At 43.6% G+C, this 18096-nt stretch overlaps 1 protein-coding gene across 3 annotated transcripts; it reads right to left on the reverse strand.

Moving 5' to 3' along the window:
• Positions 1 to 4767: 4767 nt before the first annotated feature.
• Positions 4768 to 16405, reverse strand: CCDC32 (coiled-coil domain containing 32). Of its 3 annotated transcripts, none has more exons than XM_053595899.1 (4): positions 16279 to 16405; positions 14295 to 14545; positions 11496 to 11652; positions 4768 to 6017 (listed from the first exon to the last, which is right to left on the reverse strand). In XM_053595899.1, the coding sequence occupies exons 2-4, from the start codon at positions 14536 to 14538 to the stop codon at positions 5861 to 5863; spliced, it is 558 nt and encodes a 185-aa protein (XP_053451874.1). In that variant the 5' UTR covers positions 14539 to 14545; positions 16279 to 16405; the 3' UTR covers positions 4768 to 5860. The 3 variants fall into 3 exon arrangements, with proteins under 3 accessions (XP_053451874.1, XP_053451873.1, XP_053451872.1); XM_053595898.1 differs by having other exon boundaries at positions 14295 to 14550; positions 16279 to 16349; XM_053595897.1 differs by lacking the exon at positions 16279 to 16405 and adding an exon at positions 16057 to 16262 and having other exon boundaries at positions 14295 to 14550.
• Positions 16406 to 18096: the final 1691 nt, after the last annotated feature.

Below are 18096 nucleotides of genomic sequence, written 5' to 3' on the forward strand. Positions count from 1 at the left end.
CAAAGAACCCGGCCCAGGCCAACTAAACAACAGCAACATATGCAACAACAAAAAAATAGCCAGGCATTGTGACAGGCACCTGTAGCCCCAGCTACTTGGGAAGCTGTGGCAAAAGAATCGCTTAAGCCCAAGAATTTGAGGTTGCTGTGAGCTGTGATGCCACAGTACTCTACTGAGGGTGACATAGTGAGACTCTGTCTCAAAAAAAAAGAAACTGTCACAAATGAGAGAGGACTCCAAAATTAAATGCTTAAAATTATCAACATAAAATCTGAAACCTAGATCATGGTGTATCGGGGTGGCTTGAAGGCTGGAGGCTGTTATCATTTGAAGCACTGATATATCTGGAGCCTGGGGTGAGACACCCTGAGCCTCACTTTCTCCCTCTGCCTGACTTCTTAACATGCTAACTCAGAACTGCCAAGGAACATGTTGAGAGAAAGGGAGAGAGAGGCCAGATGGAATGACTTGGCTTAGAAGTCACTTTATCACTTTATTTGCCCTGTACTCTATCAGCAAGGGAGTTACATAGGTCTGTTCAGGCTCAAAAGGAGAATATTAACCCAACATCTCAGTGGAGGAATGTCCATATCTCACTGTAACATGAATGTGTGGGATGTGATACAATCTTTGAACAACTCAATCTGCCATACATGATTCTATTTCTTCTATAACAGTGAAAAAATAACAAAAAATCAGGTGGGAGCAGTGACTTACACCTGTAATCCTAGCACTCTGGGAGGCGGAGGCAAACAGATTGCTTGAGCTTATGACTTCAAGACCAGCCTAAGCAAGAGCTAGACCCTGTCTCTAAAAATGGCTTGGGGTCATGGCAGGCACCTGTAATCCCAGCTACTGGGGAGGCTGAGGCAAGAGGATTGCTTGAGCCCAAGAGTTTGAGGCTGCTGTGAGCTATGATGCCATAGCACTCTCCAAGAGCAACAAAGTGAGACTCTGTCTCAAAAAAAAATAAATAAATAAAAGTAAAAAAGAAAAACAAAAGCCATGAGCCCTTCATTTGCATCATTTCATGCAGATATATCATTGCCAAGTGTTGAATAATTTGTCTGCCTCCAATCAATTTAATCATGTCAAGCCCATGGCAGCCATAACCATTTTTCTAGATGTAAATCTGATCTTGTTTTGCCCTCTTACAATCACCTGTTAGCTCCCTGTTCCCCCACAATAAATTCCAAATTCTATTTTTTTTTTTTTTTTTTTTGTAGAGACAAGAGTCTCACTGTACCGCCCCCGGGTAGAGTGCCGTGGCGTCACACGGCTCACAGCAACCTCTAACTCTTGGGCTTACGCGATTCTTTTGCCTCAGCCTCCCGAACAGCTCGGACTACAGGCACCCGGCTATTTTTTGTTGCAGTTTGGCCGGGGCTGGGTTTGAACCCGCCACCCTTGGCATATGGGGCTGGCACCCTACTCACTGAGCCACAGGCACCGCCCAATTCCAAATGCCTTAACATGGTTTATAAAGCCTTTCACATCTGGCCTTATCAATTTCCACCTGCACCTGGTCACTTCCTCTTTTGTTCTTTGTGTTTTAGCTACACTGCAACCACTTTCCATCTTCCAAATTTTCTTTTGCCTTTAAGCCTTTGTACCCACTGTTTTCCTCTTCTAGGACTCTTCTTAGCCCCCATGCTCTTGTTGCTCAATTTCTTTTCCCTCCTACTCATTTTTCTTGACTCCAGCACAGCCTCTCTCCTACCTCCACCCTGACTGGCCTAGGGCTCTCATATCTCTTTCCCACGCACTCTTAAAGCACCCTATGCTTACACTCCCTACAGCATTCATCAGGTAGGCCCTATCTCCCCCTCCATCAGTGGGAAGTGTGGTTTGGCTTTATTTGACACCATACACAGTGCCTGGAGCATGGCAGGAGCTCAACAAATAATGGTTAGCTGAATGAATCTGTCCCTAAAATAACGTACTCCTGGGCTCAAGTAAACAGCCCTCCCTCCCTACGGCAGGGCCCTGTCTTAGCTCTTATGACTGAAGTAGGGCCAAAGCTTGTTGGGATAGTTTAGGATTTTCAATAAAATATTGGCTGTTTAATGTGACTAGAGCTATTCTCAGCCTTTGGGGATTCACGCCAAGGCTGGGCCAGGGAGCAGCTACGGGGCCTCCTTCCTTTTCCAGCATTGGTCCTAGCGGGTAGGTCTGCCTGGGAGGGATGCAACTCAGCAACAGCTGGTGGGATGTTTACTTGCTGTGCCTTCATCCAAGGCCTATTTCTGGAGCAGGTACTGGACAGAAGCCTGTGCCATTCCAGCAATGACCTCAGCAGGCCCTGGGTGACAAGCCCGAGTGCCAGGAAGGAATAGTAGCAGTCACTGCTTATCTCCCTGGCTTCAGCTTTCCAACTTCTCTGGGTGTGCTGAGTCATGACTATTTTACACTCCCTTTGCTCTAAGTCCTAGCACCAGATACTGCTCCATTTGTTCTTTCTGTCTATTTCATTAAGGCCTAGGGAGAAAGAAAGTTAGGGGTGATAAGTAGGGATCTGCCAACTCATAAATTGTACTGCTTCGAGGAGTCATAAATGGAGTTCCTTGGAGTTTTCAGGGTTAAAGGAAACAGATCAGCATTTGGGGCCAGTATTAATTTCTCTATGGTTAGTTAGTCCAGTTACTAAAAGGGAACTGGAACACAAAGAGGTCATTGACTTATTTATGACTACTTAGTAAGCCACAAGACAAAGATAGCACCCAAGACTCTTGGTTTCAAATTTACCATCATTTCAATAACTAAGATAGATCTATATTAAGTTAGCTTTGGGAGACAATATCAAATTTGGTTTTAGTAGATTTTCGCCTTTTTAGAGCCATTGCTTAAGTTGCCACCACTATACCAATTAAGGAACGATAATTACAACTCACTGGGTTCCCCTCTAGGGTGACCCGTCTCTATTGCAGGGTTCATTGAGAAAGTGACTAAAGATCTGGGGCCTTCCTCTCACATCTCATCCAGGTTTTCATATGAGGCTAGAAGCCCTTCAGTCCGACAACTTCTTTTTGGTTCTTCTAAATCAACTCTCTACCCTCTCATAATGCAATTTTTGTTTCTGAAGCAGAAAATAGGAGGTAGGTAAAAGACAAGCTGGCATCTTGCTTGAATGACAGAACACTATCTTCTGGTATAGAAACAACTGTCCTGTGACCAGCTGCTCTTTGAGTTCTAAAACCTCATTGCTTTTTTCCTTAAATTGTTATTACTATAGAATAATTTTTTTTTCTTCTTCTTTTTTTTTTTTTTTTTTTGTAGAGACAGAGTTTCACTTTATTGCCCTCGGTAGAGTGCCGTGGCATCACACAGCTCACAGCAACCTCCAACTCCTGGGTTTAGGCGATTCTCCTGCCTCAGCCTCCCGAGTAGCTGGGACTAAAGGTGCCTGTCACAACGCCCAGCTATTTTTTTGTTGCAGTTTGGCCGGGGCTGGGTTTGAACCCGCCACCCTCGGCATATGGGGCCGGCGCCCTGCTCACTGAGCCACAGGCACCGCCCCTGGAGAATAATTTTTTGTTTATCATGCAGGGAGAAGAAAACTCTTAGTCTTTTTTTTTTTAAATACAACTTATCCATTCAGCTGAAAGCCATCAGATGACATCTGAAGTCCAAGCAGAGAGGGCAGCTCCCAGGCTTGGTCCAGGGGCCAGATCACCATCAGTGTTCCAGCTTTCTCAAAGTGATCAGGGGCCATCAAGGACCACTCTCTGTGTCAAAGGTAGCCTACTCATAAAAAGCAGTGAGAATAGGGGCGGCGCCTGTGGCTCAGTGAGCAGGGCACCGGCCCCATATACCGAGGGTGGCGGGTTCAAACCCAGCCCCAGCCAAACTGCAACAACAAAAAAAATAGCCAGGCATTGTGGTGGGCGCCTGTAGTCCCAGCTACTCGGGAGGCTGAGGCAGGAGAATCGCCTAAGCCCAGGAGTTGGAGGTTGCTGTGAGCTGTGTGAGGCCACGGCACTCTACCGAGGGCGATAAAGTGAGACTCTGTCTCTACAAAAAAAAAAAAAAAAAAAAAAGGCAGTGAGAATAAAGCTAACACCACTAGTCAAAGAAAAAAGAGGAAAGGTACTAAAGATTACAACAAAAATCTTCATAACATTAAGCAAGTATATGGAATCCCCTAGTTGGTTCCTACCCTTGTGGGCAGGGCAAACACTTAATTTAGAAATGAACAAATGTTCTCTGGAGATTTTTATAGCCATTCTGCCCATGATTAGGAGTTTGGAAGCTATTACCCAGGAAGGAGTTCTATGGAGATGTGGCCTCAGAATCCTACCCTCCGAACACCAAGGTTTGGACTGTCAAAGGGCACATGTTAAAAACAGGAAGTTGGGCTTGGTGCCTGTAGCCCAATGGTTAGGGCACCGGCCACATACACCGGGGATGGTGGATTCGAACCCAGCCCCGGCCTGCTAAAGCAACAATGACAACTACAATAACAACAAAAAATAACCAGGTATTGTGGTGGGCGCCTGTAGTCCCAGCTACTTGGGAGGCTGAAGCAAGAAAATCACTTAAGCCCAAGAGTTTGAGGTTGCTGTGAGCTATGACACCACAGCACTCTACTGAAGGTGACAAAATGATACTCTGTCTCAAAAAAAAAAAAAAAAAAAAACCTAGGAAGCTGTTTACCATTGAGTAATGGTTACTAGCTCCCATGTGTCAGCGTGCATTTGTGTTTACCTCCCCACTGCCTAAGTGCATCCATCAGGGAGAAATCAGATCAACAGCACCACACACCCAGCATTTCTGATGAGAAGTTTTATACACAACACACTCTGAACAATAACGCAATAAACAAGGACCAAAAGTCAGACTCAGCCAGGAAAGCTCCCACAAGGAACAAGCTTGGAACTATTCAGGAGTAGTGTCAAACACTAACACAATATTTACAAGTCTGACTTGGAACCTGGCCCCTTTTGAGTATATGAGGAAGTTGGGGGAGAAGCCATGCATGAAATTAAAAAAAAAAAAGGGCGGCGCCTGTGGCTCAGTCGGTAAGGTGCCAGCACCATATACCGAGCGTGGCGGGTTCAAACCCGGCCCCGGCTGAACTGCAACCAAAAAATAGCTGGGCGTTGTGGCGGGCACCTGTAGTCCTAGCTACTCGGGAGGCTGAGGCAAGAGAATCGCTTCAGCCCAGGAGTTGGAGGTTGCTGTGAGCTGTGAGATGCCATGGCACTCTACCGAGGGCGATAAAGTGAGACTCTGTCTCTACAAAAAAAAAAAAAAAAAAAATATATATATATATATATATATATACACACACACACAGACATAAACACCCACATTTTCGTACTTCTTTTACCCATTTTCTCCTCAAGGAATAAATGTGAGAAAGGAGAAGCCCAGCCTCTTTCCCTAGAGTCCCTATGTTTACTATAGATACATTAGAGAAGCTCCTCATGGGACTTGGATTCAAGAAAGCAGACTTCACTCTTCTTGGCACCACTCACCCCTGACAATTTACCATGGGAATGGTGGGACAAGGAAAAATATGGCTTACCTAACTTATACATTACATGTCAGGGGCCTCAGTTTCTCTAGGTACTTTCATACATGGTCCTTCGCTAGCTCTTTAGGAGACTCCTACCTTGCAGCAACAGAGCTCAGTGAAGATGTTATACACAGAGGAAAGCAGTATTTTGACCCTGCACATGCTGGGTCAGTACTTCATCCAAGACAGTGACACATCCCAGCCCCAAGTCAGTCCTCAGCTGCTTCCAGCTGTTTTCTTTGTGGAGTGAAAGTTTGGGCTTTTCCCCTCCCTAGATTTCTGCTCTGAGGAGCTCTCCGCTGTTTCCTCTGGACCTGAGACAGCTGCTCAAAGTATGCATATTTATTGTTCTGCTGCTGCTGGCTCATCCTGGGCAGCAGGCTTGTCCCGGGTGTCTAGCTTCTCAACCTGTGACTCTGGAGGAATCAGATACTGGACCTCCTCTGTGCTGATGGCTACTTTATCTGGCTGGAGCCACCTCTTGAAATGTTCCAAGGTGCTAAAAGAGAGCAGAAGAAAAGGGTGGCTATATCAGACCTCACTGATTAATTACTTAATGGTTGTCTCAGTTACTCAAATACTGCCTTCCCGCCCACCACCAATTTCTTCCTACAGTTGTTTTTCACTGCTAACATGGGGAGTACAAGGATACTCCTCTGACAGCTGTGCATCCTGGCAGCTTGGAGGCATAATTTACCCCCTAGTGGGTACTTTGGCTCAGAGCAGAACCAGGCTCCCTTCAAATGCAGAGCTTCTGAAGGCTTAATAAAAATAGCTGAAGATTTTATGCCTCAGTCCTATCTATTTTCCTCAAAACTGGAGAGGAGAGATATTATTATACGGAGGAGACACTCAAATAAATGCCAAATTATTAGAAAGGCAAAAATGTGAACATCTTAAGCCTCCTATACCTGAGGCAGTGTGGGGCTCAATTATACTTGCAGCACTTACTTGTACTCAGTGTGATTTTTTTTTTTTTTTTTTTTTTGTTGTGGTTTTTTGGCCGGGGCTGGGTTTGAACCCGCCACCTCCGGCATATGGGACCGGAGCCCTACTCCTTGAGCCACAGGCACCGCCCAGTGTGATTTTTTTTTATTTTTTGTGGATTTGTTTATTTCATCCTATAGCAAGTCCCCCACATAAAAACATCCCAGCAGCAAATGTTCCCCACATGAGAATAGTCACAATACCAGAGGGCTCTCTTTTTGTTTGGATGGATAGGGATGGGGGAGGTGTCAAGCTCATAGTCCCTCTCCCACCTTCCTTAAACATCCAGTATCCTTCTGGGTTTAGGACTCAACTACTATTCATACTTTACCTCACAAATACAAATAATGTAAATCTAATCATATATACCCTCATATAAATCTGGAAAAAAAATGCTGTTAATTCAAAAATACTATTTCATATCTACAATTTAGGGAAATCTAATCTATTTAAACCATTGTTTATTCCTCATGATTCAAAATCTAAGTAAAATTAAAACTTCTAATTATAAAGTAGATATGTGTTTTGAGGTTTGATTGAAAGACAAAATAGACAATTAATCCTAGGAAGCCAGGAGCTTAAATTATTCCTGTGATAGCTTAATGAAAATCCTATTTTGGGCTGGATGCGGTGACTCATGCCTGTAATCCTGGGAGGCTGAGGTGGGTGGATTGCTCGAGCTCATGAGTTCAAGACCAGCCTGAGCAAAAAGTGAGACCCCATCTCTACTAAAAATAGAAAAGCTGAGGCAAGAAAACTACTTGAGCCCAAGTAAGAGGTTGCTATGAGCTATGATGCCACGGCACTCTATGCAGGGCAACAGCTTGAGTCTCTGTCTCAAAAAAAAAAAATAAAAAAATCCTATTTTGACTCGGCGCCCATAGCTTACTGGTTAGGGCATGGGCCACATACACCGGGACTGGTGGGTTGGAACCCAGCCTGGGCCTGCTAGACGATGACAACTGCAACAACAAAAAAAAAAGCCAGGTGATAGCAGGGCGTTGTGGCCGGTGCCTATAGTCCCAGCTACTCGGGAGGCTGAGGCAAGAGAATCGCTTAAGCCCAGGAGTTGGAGGTTGCTGTGAGCTGTGTGATGCCACGGCACTCTACCAAGGGCCATAAAGTGAGACTCTACAAAAAAAAAAAAAAAAAGCCAGGTGTTGTGGCAGGTGCCTGTAGTCCCAGTTACATGGGAGGCTGGGGCAAGAGAATTGCTTAAGCCCAAGAGTTTGAGGTTTCTGTGAGCTATGACACCAGAGCACTCTACCAAGGGCAACATAGTGAGACTCTGTCTCAAAAAAAAAAAAAGAATCCTATTTTGTACAATATACTATATCATACATGTATTTTTTTTTTAGTAAATTGTCATTTTTCTGGCCATTATGCCTTTGGGCAAAAGTGATTTCAACTTGTGTCCTTCCCAAGTCCTTGGCAACCATTTTAAATTATTTGATTGGTATTAAAATAAAAAGTATCCAAGGTCCTCTACCCTAAAGCTGTTAGACATTCACAGAAATATAAATGACTAGAGATAATGTAAACTCCATTCCATGTTCTTCAATAGCACGAAGTCTTAATCTAAGAAATAAAGCCAGAACACCAGATTTCAGACACATGTCAACGTATGGAGGAATTATGTTTTGGACAGTTGGATTTCTCAGAGCGTCACTCTCTTGCCATAAGCATACCACAAGGAGGACCACCTGTCTGGCCCTCACATGTGTGAAAACCCACATAAATCCACTGCAAAATGGCCTCTGTGTAAAACATAAACTTGGACGTTTGAAAACAAACACATAGCTACTATTTCCTTGTGAGGCTCTAAACAATGTTAGAAGTGTTCCCACAGATGTAGGACCGGGAAAAAAACTCAAACATCAAAGGGCAGCAGAAGCATCTGATTGGTCCCAGTACCCACAGCACAGGGGAACCAGGTGTGACCTGCCATTTAATCTTCATCTACCACACTTTTCTTTTTTTTCTTTTTCTTTTGTAGAGACAGAGCCTCACTTTATTGCCCTGGTAGAGTGCCGTGGCATTCAGAGACAGAAAATTTCTACTTGAGAATTACACAAGAGAAATTTTCTTTCTCAGAACTGAAGAGGAAGGAAACATTCAAGGGGAAAGAGAATATACATAAGTATCAAATCACTGGCTGGGTGCAGTGGCTCACACCTGTATTCCCAGCACTTTCTGAGGCCAAGGCAGAGGATCACTTGAGGCCAGGAGTTCGAGGCCAGCCTGGGCAACAGAGAGAGACCTCACCTCTACAAAAAATAGAAAAATTAGCTGGAGATGGTGGCGTGCACTTATACTCATGGCTACTCTAGAGGCTGAGGCTTCAAAAGGATCAGTTAAACTGTGATTGTCTACTGCACTTCAGCCTGGGGAACCAAATGAGACCCTTGTCTCTCTTTAAAAAAATAAAAATTAAAAAATAAAATTAGGGCGGCGCCTGTGGCTCAAAGAAGTATGGCGCCAGCCCCATATACTGGAGGTGGCAAGTTCAAACCCGTCCACAGCCAAAAAAAACCCCAAAAAACTGCAAAACAAAAAAAAAATAAAATGTGCAAAAAGGCTCAATTAGGTTGAGCCCTTTAGAAAAAGAAAACAGCAAAATTTACATTATTTTCTGACTCCTCCGGAGAGCAGTTGGCTTGACCTTAGATGCTACACTGATTTCTAAAGGATCAGGGTCATACTGATCCAGTATTTTAGATAATGTAAGTGAAAGTACTTTGCAAATTAAAAAGCAAAATGTAGGTATGATGTTTTATTCACTTGCTGTCTGTGATTTCAGCAACAGCATCTTCATCTGATATGATGGGACTCTCAAAACCAATGTTAATGATATGTTGCAAACTTAGGTTAAATCTTGTTTCCCTAAGACCTTTTGTTATAAAATTCAGCTTTTTATTCCCCCTTGTTTCCCTAAGACCTTTTGTTATAAAATTCAGCTTTTTATTCCCCAAGTTTTATTTTGAATAATTTCTTCTCTCTTTTTTTTTAGACCAAGTCTTGATCTGTCACCCAGGCTGAAGAGCAGTGATGCCATCATACTTCACCTCAAACTCTTAGACTTAAGTGATCTTCCTGCCTCAGCCTCCTGAGTAGCTGGGACTATAGGTGCCTAACATGCCTGGGTAATTTTCCCATTTTTTTTTTTCTAGAGAGGGGGTCTCTCTCTTGCTCAGTTCTTAAACTCCTGGCCTCAAGCAATCCTCCCACCTTGGCATCCCAGAGTGCTAAGATTACAGGTGTGAGCCACTTTGCTCAGACAGTTTTGAACAATTTCTTCCTAAACTTTAAAATTCTGTTAGGAAGAAGAAAATTAATAATAGCTAACATACATAATACCAGATAACTATTCTATACCTGTTACAAATAGTAACTCATTTAATTTCTTGATAACTTAGAGTAAAACTACTACTCCCATTTCACAAAAAGGGAAACTGAGCCACCTACAGGTTACTCACCCAGGAACAAACAACCGCTAAGTAGAAGAGTCAATCTCCCAAGAATTGAGCACCATCGTCATTGTGGCAAAATGCTCTCTCCACTTTCTGCATCCAAACCACCTTCAAGTTCTATTCAAGTCCTGCCTCCTTCCCTGGCAAAACACCAGAGCCAGCAGGGAGCTCAACGGTCTCTTCGGTCCCAAAGCATATTCAGTCATTTCCACTCAGCTGGGTCTTCTCTTATTTTATTTTATTTTATTTCACAGTTTTTGGCAGGGGCTGGGCTTGAACCTGCCACCTTCAGCATATGGGGCCGGTGGCCTACTCCTTTGAGCCACAGGCGCCGCCCTGGCTCTTCTACTACCTGATATTGCTAGGTATGTCTTTATATATTTGTCATCTGTCCCCAGCTAGTTCCAAAGACAAAAAAAATGGATCTAATACTTACTTCCTCCTCATGTCACCCAGCACATTGCTATCACACAGCAGATGCTTAATAAATTCATTCATTTAGTCTACATAATCTTATTGAGAGGCAAAAATGTGACAGAAACTCTGTAATGCAGTGGAAATTCAGAGGTAAAAAGACATACTTGCAGTTGTTGATTGATTACTACTTTCTCAAGTGTACTGAACACTTAAAAATGAAGGCAATGGTTCATCCTCAACTCTATTCAATCTGAGATCAAGATATAGCTGGGCTATTTGCCTTTTGGCAAACAAATAAACAAACAAACAAATAAAAAAAAAAAAAAACTCAAGATAGCTCACACCTGTAATACTAGTACTTTGGGAGGCTGAAGTGGAAGGATCACTTGAGGTCAACAGTTCAAGAACATCCTAGGCAACATAGTGAGACTCCATCACTATAAAAAATTAAAAAATCAGCTAAATGTGGTGGCACATGCCTGTAGTCCCAGCTACTTAGGAGGCTGAGGCAGAAGGATCACTGAAACCCAATAATTTGAGGTTGCAGTGAGCTATGATCATTCTACTATACTCTAGCCTGGGCAATAGAGCAAGACTCTATCTAAAAAAAAAAAAAAAACTCATTCTCAAAAGTCTGCTGCTGGACTAAGGACAAAAAGAACAACCTTATAAAGGCTGATTTCCGCTCAGAAGAGCTGATGCTAGTGTCAACTAATATCAAGACTCAGATGTCACTATTCCTAAATTCTTTAGAGAAAGAGAAATGTTCTCAGGCCAGGTGTGGGGGCTTATGCCTGTAATCCTAGTACTCTGGGAGGCCGAGGTGGGTGGATTACCCTGAGCTCACAGGTTCAAGATCAGCCTGAGCAAGAGCGAGACACTGTCTCTAAAAATAGTCAGGTGTTGTGGCAAGCACCTATAGTCCCAGCTACTTGGGAGGCTGAGGCAAGAGAATTGCTTGTGCCCCAGAGTTTGAGGTTGATGTGAGCTATGATGCCATGGCACTCTACCGAGGGTGACAATGTGAGACTCTGTCTCAAAAAAAAAGAAAGAGAAGTGCTGTCCATGAAATAGACTGTCAGCTGGAACTGGGAATCAATTACCTCTCATCAGAATCAAGTCCATCCACAAAGAACTCTGAGGCTAACTTCTCCTGAAGGAAGCGATCCCAGCATTCCTTCTTAGCTTGGGCCAGGGTTTGAAGCATGTCCTTGGAAGTCACTTCCTGATTTAAACCTCTGATTCTTCTCAGTTTCTTCTCTACAGAGAGAGAAGTGAAACTTAACAAGAAAAGCATGATACAAAATTTTAAATCTAAAATGCAAAATGCCACTTAAAAATTCTCTCACTGATGAGTGTATCCACATTCCCTGCAGAAGAACTCATTTTTAAAGTACAGATAAAAGAAGATTGAACATTCTTCTTTCTTCTTCACAATGTCTTGAATTGTATCAAATAAATGTTGAACCCCAGAAAAGGGAAAAGCCATAGGTTCTCATAAATAAATCAATGGCATGTTTTCTTTCAAATCACATAAGCCCAGCAGGTATCTCTCTAAGGAATGCTTGTTTTCTCTAGCTTGACATGTGTACACTATTGCCTTTTGTCAACTTCTTGAAAATAATCTCTCTGAGGAGTAAACAGTTTTTCTTTCTGTTACAGTGACATGAAGTAGTTTCTAAACCTCATGAGAAAGAACTAGAGAAAATGATCTAAAGGTTCATTAGACACTAAAATTGACTTGATGAAAACTCAATACTAAGAGACCTTTAAGATCTCTATGTGTGATTAAATTCTCGATTAAAAAAATAATAATCTCCCAACATACTTTAAAGTTGCAAAATTTGTGACCTGGATGTTGGAGACTAATAAAAACAAACATCTGTAATCCCCTGAGAGCGGTCCATATGGCTTCTTGATAATAGATGCTTAATTACTCTTCTTCGCATTTTAAGTATAATTGTTGAACAGATTTCCCTTTTGAAGAATAGAAGAAAAGACATCACCATTTACCTTTTGCTTTAATTTAGTCTTCCCTTCAACTAAAAATACATCAGTAAATGATGACTTTTGTGGAGGGGGTGAACATTAAACTTAGAACCAATTAAAACTATGATTTGAAATCTTGCTTTCATTTCTAAAAAAGTCATATCAGCTAACATCCACTGATCAAAACACCTTTTGTAAGTTACCACCAAAAGCTCAACCACGTAAAAAATCTATAGGTGATAAACATCTGTGAGGTTTTGTTTTCTCCTTGAGAATCCAAAAAGGGTTATGCTTATCACACATTTTACTGGCTGTTTTTAATTGTTGCTCTTATCATGGATTCTCCTTTAATCAAGGTTTATTTGGCAATAAAAACAATCTTCATATTATCTGGCTTGGTTGTCAAGATTGAAGATACTCTTTTTGGCTGGAAAAGGTCTTTTCCTCTCTGAGCATGCTGAGTCCCTGACCAGATGTGATCTCACGGTACAAGCAGAAATGGGCATTAACACATATCTAAACCTGACTCCCAATCCCCGCCATAGGTAACAGAAATGGCTCGTACTTCCTCACAGAACAAAATCTTAATTATTTTCTCTCTCTCTTTGTTTGTTTGTAACAAAGTCTCTGTAGCCCAGGCTTGCGTGTCGTGGCATTAGCCTAGCTTATAGCAACCTCAAACTCCTGGGTTCAAGTGATCTTCCTGCCTCAGCCTCTTAAGTACCTGGGACTACAGGCATGTGCCACCAAACCTGCCTACTTTTTGCCCACACTGCCCCAACAGTTTGAGGTTGCAGTGAACTGTGATTGTCTGGGCAACAGAGTGAAAGCCTGTGTCTAAATAAATAAATAAAGTGGCTACAAGAGACAGATGAATCTTACGTCAATATACGCTCATTCCCGACAATCAATCTATTTAATATAATAGTTTTTCAAACTCTAGCATCAAAATCCCCAGGCAGTGCCAGGGCCATGACCTTTTCTTGCAGGATGACATAGGTTTATCACTTAAGTTATGTGGATATACAGGCAACTAGTAGTAGTCCAGATGGTTCTATAGAATGCAAAGAAATAAAACAGAATTTAGATGTAAGGGATGTTCAAGGACAGAGGGGTCGTTTTCCTAACAACTAATCTGAAACACCCCTAGAATTATATCTGATGGCTGGGCAAGGTGGCTCATGCCTGTAATACTTCCTAGCATTCTGGGAAGCTAAGGCACGAGGATTGCTTGAGCTCAGAAGTTCAAAATGAGTCTGAGCAAGAACAAGACCCCATCATTACTAAAAACAAAAATATTAACTAGGCATGGTGGCAGGTGCCTGTAGTTCCAGCTACTCAAGAGGCTGAGACAGGAGGATCCTTTGAATCCAGGAGCTTGAGGTTGCTGTGATTGAGGCTGATGTCATGGCAGTCTAGCCAAGCAACAGAGAAAGGGAGAGACTCTATCTCAAAACAAACAAAAAAAAAAAGGTTCCATGACCATAACTCAGTGAGTAGGGCATCAGCCACATACACCGAAGCTGGCGGGTTCAAGCCCAACCCATGCCTGCTAAACAACAATGACAACTGCAACCAAAAAATAGCCGGGCATTGTGGCGGGCACCTGTAGTCCCAGCTACTCAAGAGGCTGAGGCAAGAGAATCACTTAAGCCCAAGTGTTTGAGGATGCTGTGAGCAGTAACGCCATGGCACTCTACCAAGAGTGACATAGTGAGACTCTGTCTCAAAAAAAAAAAAAAAGAAAAGAATTATATCTGATGGACACATGTGATGAGGGAAAAATATAGGCCAATAGGAAATCAAAAGTTTGGTGTAACAGAACTTCAATACTTCAACAAGCTTTCCTAAAACCTCTAGCTTCTGACTTAAAAAAAAAGGGGGGGCGTGAGAAAGAGAGCCATCTAACTTACCTAGAGATGCTAAATACATTTCTGAATCCTGCAAGGGAGCCCAGGGCTTTATAGCTGGCTGGACAGTAAAGTCTGCTGCTTCCTTCTGGCCTTCACTACCAGGGTAAGAATCCACAAACGAGTCCGAGAAGGCATTGTTGGCACCATCTTCCTGGTAAGGATTTGGCAGACAGGCACAGATTTCAGCCCAGAGATCCCCTCCAGATCTTGTGGTTGTAGAGTCAACACTCTCAAACATTTTCATTTGGAATCTGAGCTAGAAAACAGAAGCTGAAGTGAGTAAGGACTAGCTTTAAGGATACAGAAAAAGTATGCAGTCCCCAGATATTTATTTACCTACTGAAGAAAAGTAATAGGCTTTTAAGAAGTTTCTTAAAACTTAATATTTTCTATCAGATTCATATGTTACAGAAAAAAGATGACAGGAGGACAACTGAGTTCCTCTTCTGGTTCTGCACTCAAGTTGTTTTCATAATAAAGTTTGTCTTTAAAAATGGAATTCCTGGGCGGCACCTGTGGCTCAGTGAGTAGGGCTCCGGCCCCATATGCCGAGGGTGGTGGGTTCAAACCCAGCCCCGGCCAAACTGCAACAACAAAAAAATAGCCGGGCGTTGTGGCGGGCGCCTGTAGTTCCAGCTGCTCAGGAGGCTGAGGCAAGAGAATCACATAAGTCCAAGAGCTGGACGTGGCTGTGAGCCCTGTGACGCCACTGCACTCTACCGAGGGCAGTAAAGTGAGACTCTGTCTCTACAAAAAAAAAAAAAAAGGAATTCCTACAAGCCAGACACAAAAGTACAAACATTGCATGAATTCACTTACATGAAGTACATAGAGTAGTCAAATTCCTAGATATAGAATATAGAACTGGGGAGAGGGGAAATGGAGAGTTATTGTTTAATGGGTACAGAGTTACAGGTGGAGAGATGAAAAAGTTCTGGAGATGGATGGTGGCTATTGTTAAACAACACTGTGAATGCCACTGAACTATACACAGGAAAATGGTTAAAATGGTTGACTTTATGCTATGTATATTTAGCCCACCTCACAACCCCCACGAATAATGGAATTTCTAGGACGTTCCCAGTGTGTAAACAAGGCAGCCTGCACTTTTCTCCAAAGATCTCCAAAATGCAACAGCCTTATATCCTCAGCCAATTAAACTCGGTATTCAGTAGGACATAGACAAAAGGTCTTTCACAGTTCCATATGTATGAGGATAGTAAAAGCGCGGCTTGGTGAAAAGCATCTGTCAGAGAATACTGTCATAATGCAAGGATCACGTGCTCATTGGTAGGTAGAAGCTAGGCTATAGGCCTCATGTTCTTATTTTAATAATCAGAAACACCGAAGGTTAGGTATTTTCACCATTTTTCAGATGAAGAAACTGAGGATCAGAAAGGCAACTTACTCAAGGGCACTTTAAATCGGACCTGTGCTGCTCCAGAATCCATGCTTTTACCCAGTATCATTCTACATGTTTGGAAAATACAGAATACTGAAAACAGCCCAAGCAGGGATGGGTGAGAAGGCTATACATAGAGCCTGGGGGGCCTTAATAACTATCTAGGCTTATTGTATACAGTGACTCTTTCTTTCTAGAGGGGCCGGAGGGGCTGCCTGAGGCAAGATGTCAATAATTCCAGTAGACAGAACACACCAGCGCAAGGCCCGGAAGTAAAAGGGACAGATATGTCACAGCGGCCCTAAGTGAGTCGATGTCAAAGACTAAAATGAAATACCATCCGAAGTCGTCTGAACTCACCCAAACCAAAACTTTGGTCACACCGGAGCCCCGCGTCCCTGCGCCCCCAAGGGAGTCCAGAACTGTGCAGGAAACCCTCGTCCAGACCCCAAGCCTCAGTCGCTACGGTCTTAAGGACTGGCTGGGCGGGATGAATCAGGTCCCAAGGCCGCTCTGATATTCCGGAGTTAGAGCAGAGCGGGGAATTCCAAGCGCTGGGCACCCCTGCTCTTCCTCACCTACCGTAAAAGCCTGCCGAACAGCCCGCAAACGCTGGGGCTCAGCTCTGCAGCTGGCAGCCAGGAAGAAACAGGGGCGGGAGTCTCCGAGTGACGAAACCCAGGAGTCCTCCAATTACCGCCAGACCCACCTATGCTGTGTGTGCCGATTGGCCGAGTGTAGCTCGCTGGGTGAGGAAGTGAGGAGGGAGGAGCTGGGAGGCGGTGGGCGGGGCTGTTGTTGCCGGGAAACCGTGGAGTCACGCGTCCTGGCCCCAGCCACTCCCCTCTCAAGGGCCAGTTGGCGCCTTGTGGATCCTGGATTCTAGCCCTCCATTCACGCTCCCTTTTCTTGGATCCGACAGCCCAGTTACCAAGACTTTTGGCTTTTCTTCGTCTCCAGAGAAAGCTCACCTCCTGGATAGTTCTCTGTGCTGGTGTTCTAAAAATTTCACCCCTTCACTATCCAAGTTAGAGCACTTTGATGGCTTCTTTTCTTACTCTCACCAGAGACCCTCGTCCCATTCACCAAGTTATAAAACTTAATTTCATTCAGTTAGTGGATACTAAACTCCTCCTTGTTGTAGGCATTATGTTAAGCGTGAAAATCAAAACACATGAAGACTTGGTATGGGTCCCAGCGATGCTTACACCTTAGTAGAGTAGTAGGGCATCCACTATGGTGGCAGACAAGTCAACAAATAACATCAAAGAGTTATAAAGAATATGATGGAAATGTGGCCAGAGTACAAAAAGGAGAGAGTAGCCATGACAAGTCTGCATTAGAAACCTTTTTCTTTTTTCTTTTTTTTTTTTTTGAGACAGAGTCTCACTTTGTCACCCTCAGCAGCTGCTGTGATGTCATAACTCACAGCAACCTCAAACTTTGAGGCTCAAGTGATCCTCTTACTTCAGCCTCTGGAGTAGCTGGGACTACAGGCACACCCCCCAACCCCCCCTACTATGATACCCGACTATTTTTAGAGACCGGGTCTTGCCCTTTCTCAGGCTGGTCTGGAACTGGTTAGCTCAAGTGATCCACTGCCTCCACCCGCCTAGGCCTCCCAGAGTGCTAGGGTTACAGGCATGAGCCACTGCCTGGCCTCTGTTTGGGGGTGTTTGTTTTTTTAAGGAGATAACCTTTGATATCCTTCAGGGGATATCAATATGTTCATTGAGATACAACCCAGTCCCACCACCAATTTCAGGGCCTATTATTTTTTCTCAAGAATCATGTGATGAAAGACATCAGCCAACCATGTCAAGTAGAAGTAACTTCTTTTTTTTTTTTTTTTTTTTTGTAGAGACAGAGTCTCACTGTACCGCCCTCGGGTAGAGTGCCATGGCGTCACACGGCTCACAGCAACCTCTAACTCTTGGGCTTACACAATTCTCTTGCCTCAGCCTCCCGAGCAGCTGGGACTACAGGCGCCTGCCACAATGCCTGGCTATTTTTTTGTTGCAGTTTGGCAGGGGCTGGGTTTGAACCCGCCACTCTTGGCATATGGGGCCGGCGCCCTACTCACTGAGCCACAGGCGCCTCCATAGAAGTAACTTCTTGACTGAGGATAGGGTCTCTAGATGTGTTCAAATCCAATCAATGTAGCAGTGGTGGTAATAACTACCACTGCATGAGAATACCACAAGATACTCTGTTGCTCACATTTTTTTTTCCCCTATGACAGGATCTAGCTGACTAGAGTGCAGAAGTCCCATCATAGGTCACTGCAGCCTCCACCTCCTGAGCTCATGCAATCCTCCTGCCTCTGCCTCCCAAGTAGCTGGGACTTCAGCCATGTACCACCATGCCAGGATAATGTTTTTATTTTTTTGTAGTGAGAGG

This window comes from Nycticebus coucang, chromosome 6 (assembly GCF_027406575.1).
Source record: "Nycticebus coucang isolate mNycCou1 chromosome 6, mNycCou1.pri, whole genome shotgun sequence".
In the NCBI taxonomy this organism is placed as follows: Eukaryota; Metazoa; Chordata; class Mammalia; order Primates; family Lorisidae; genus Nycticebus; species Nycticebus coucang.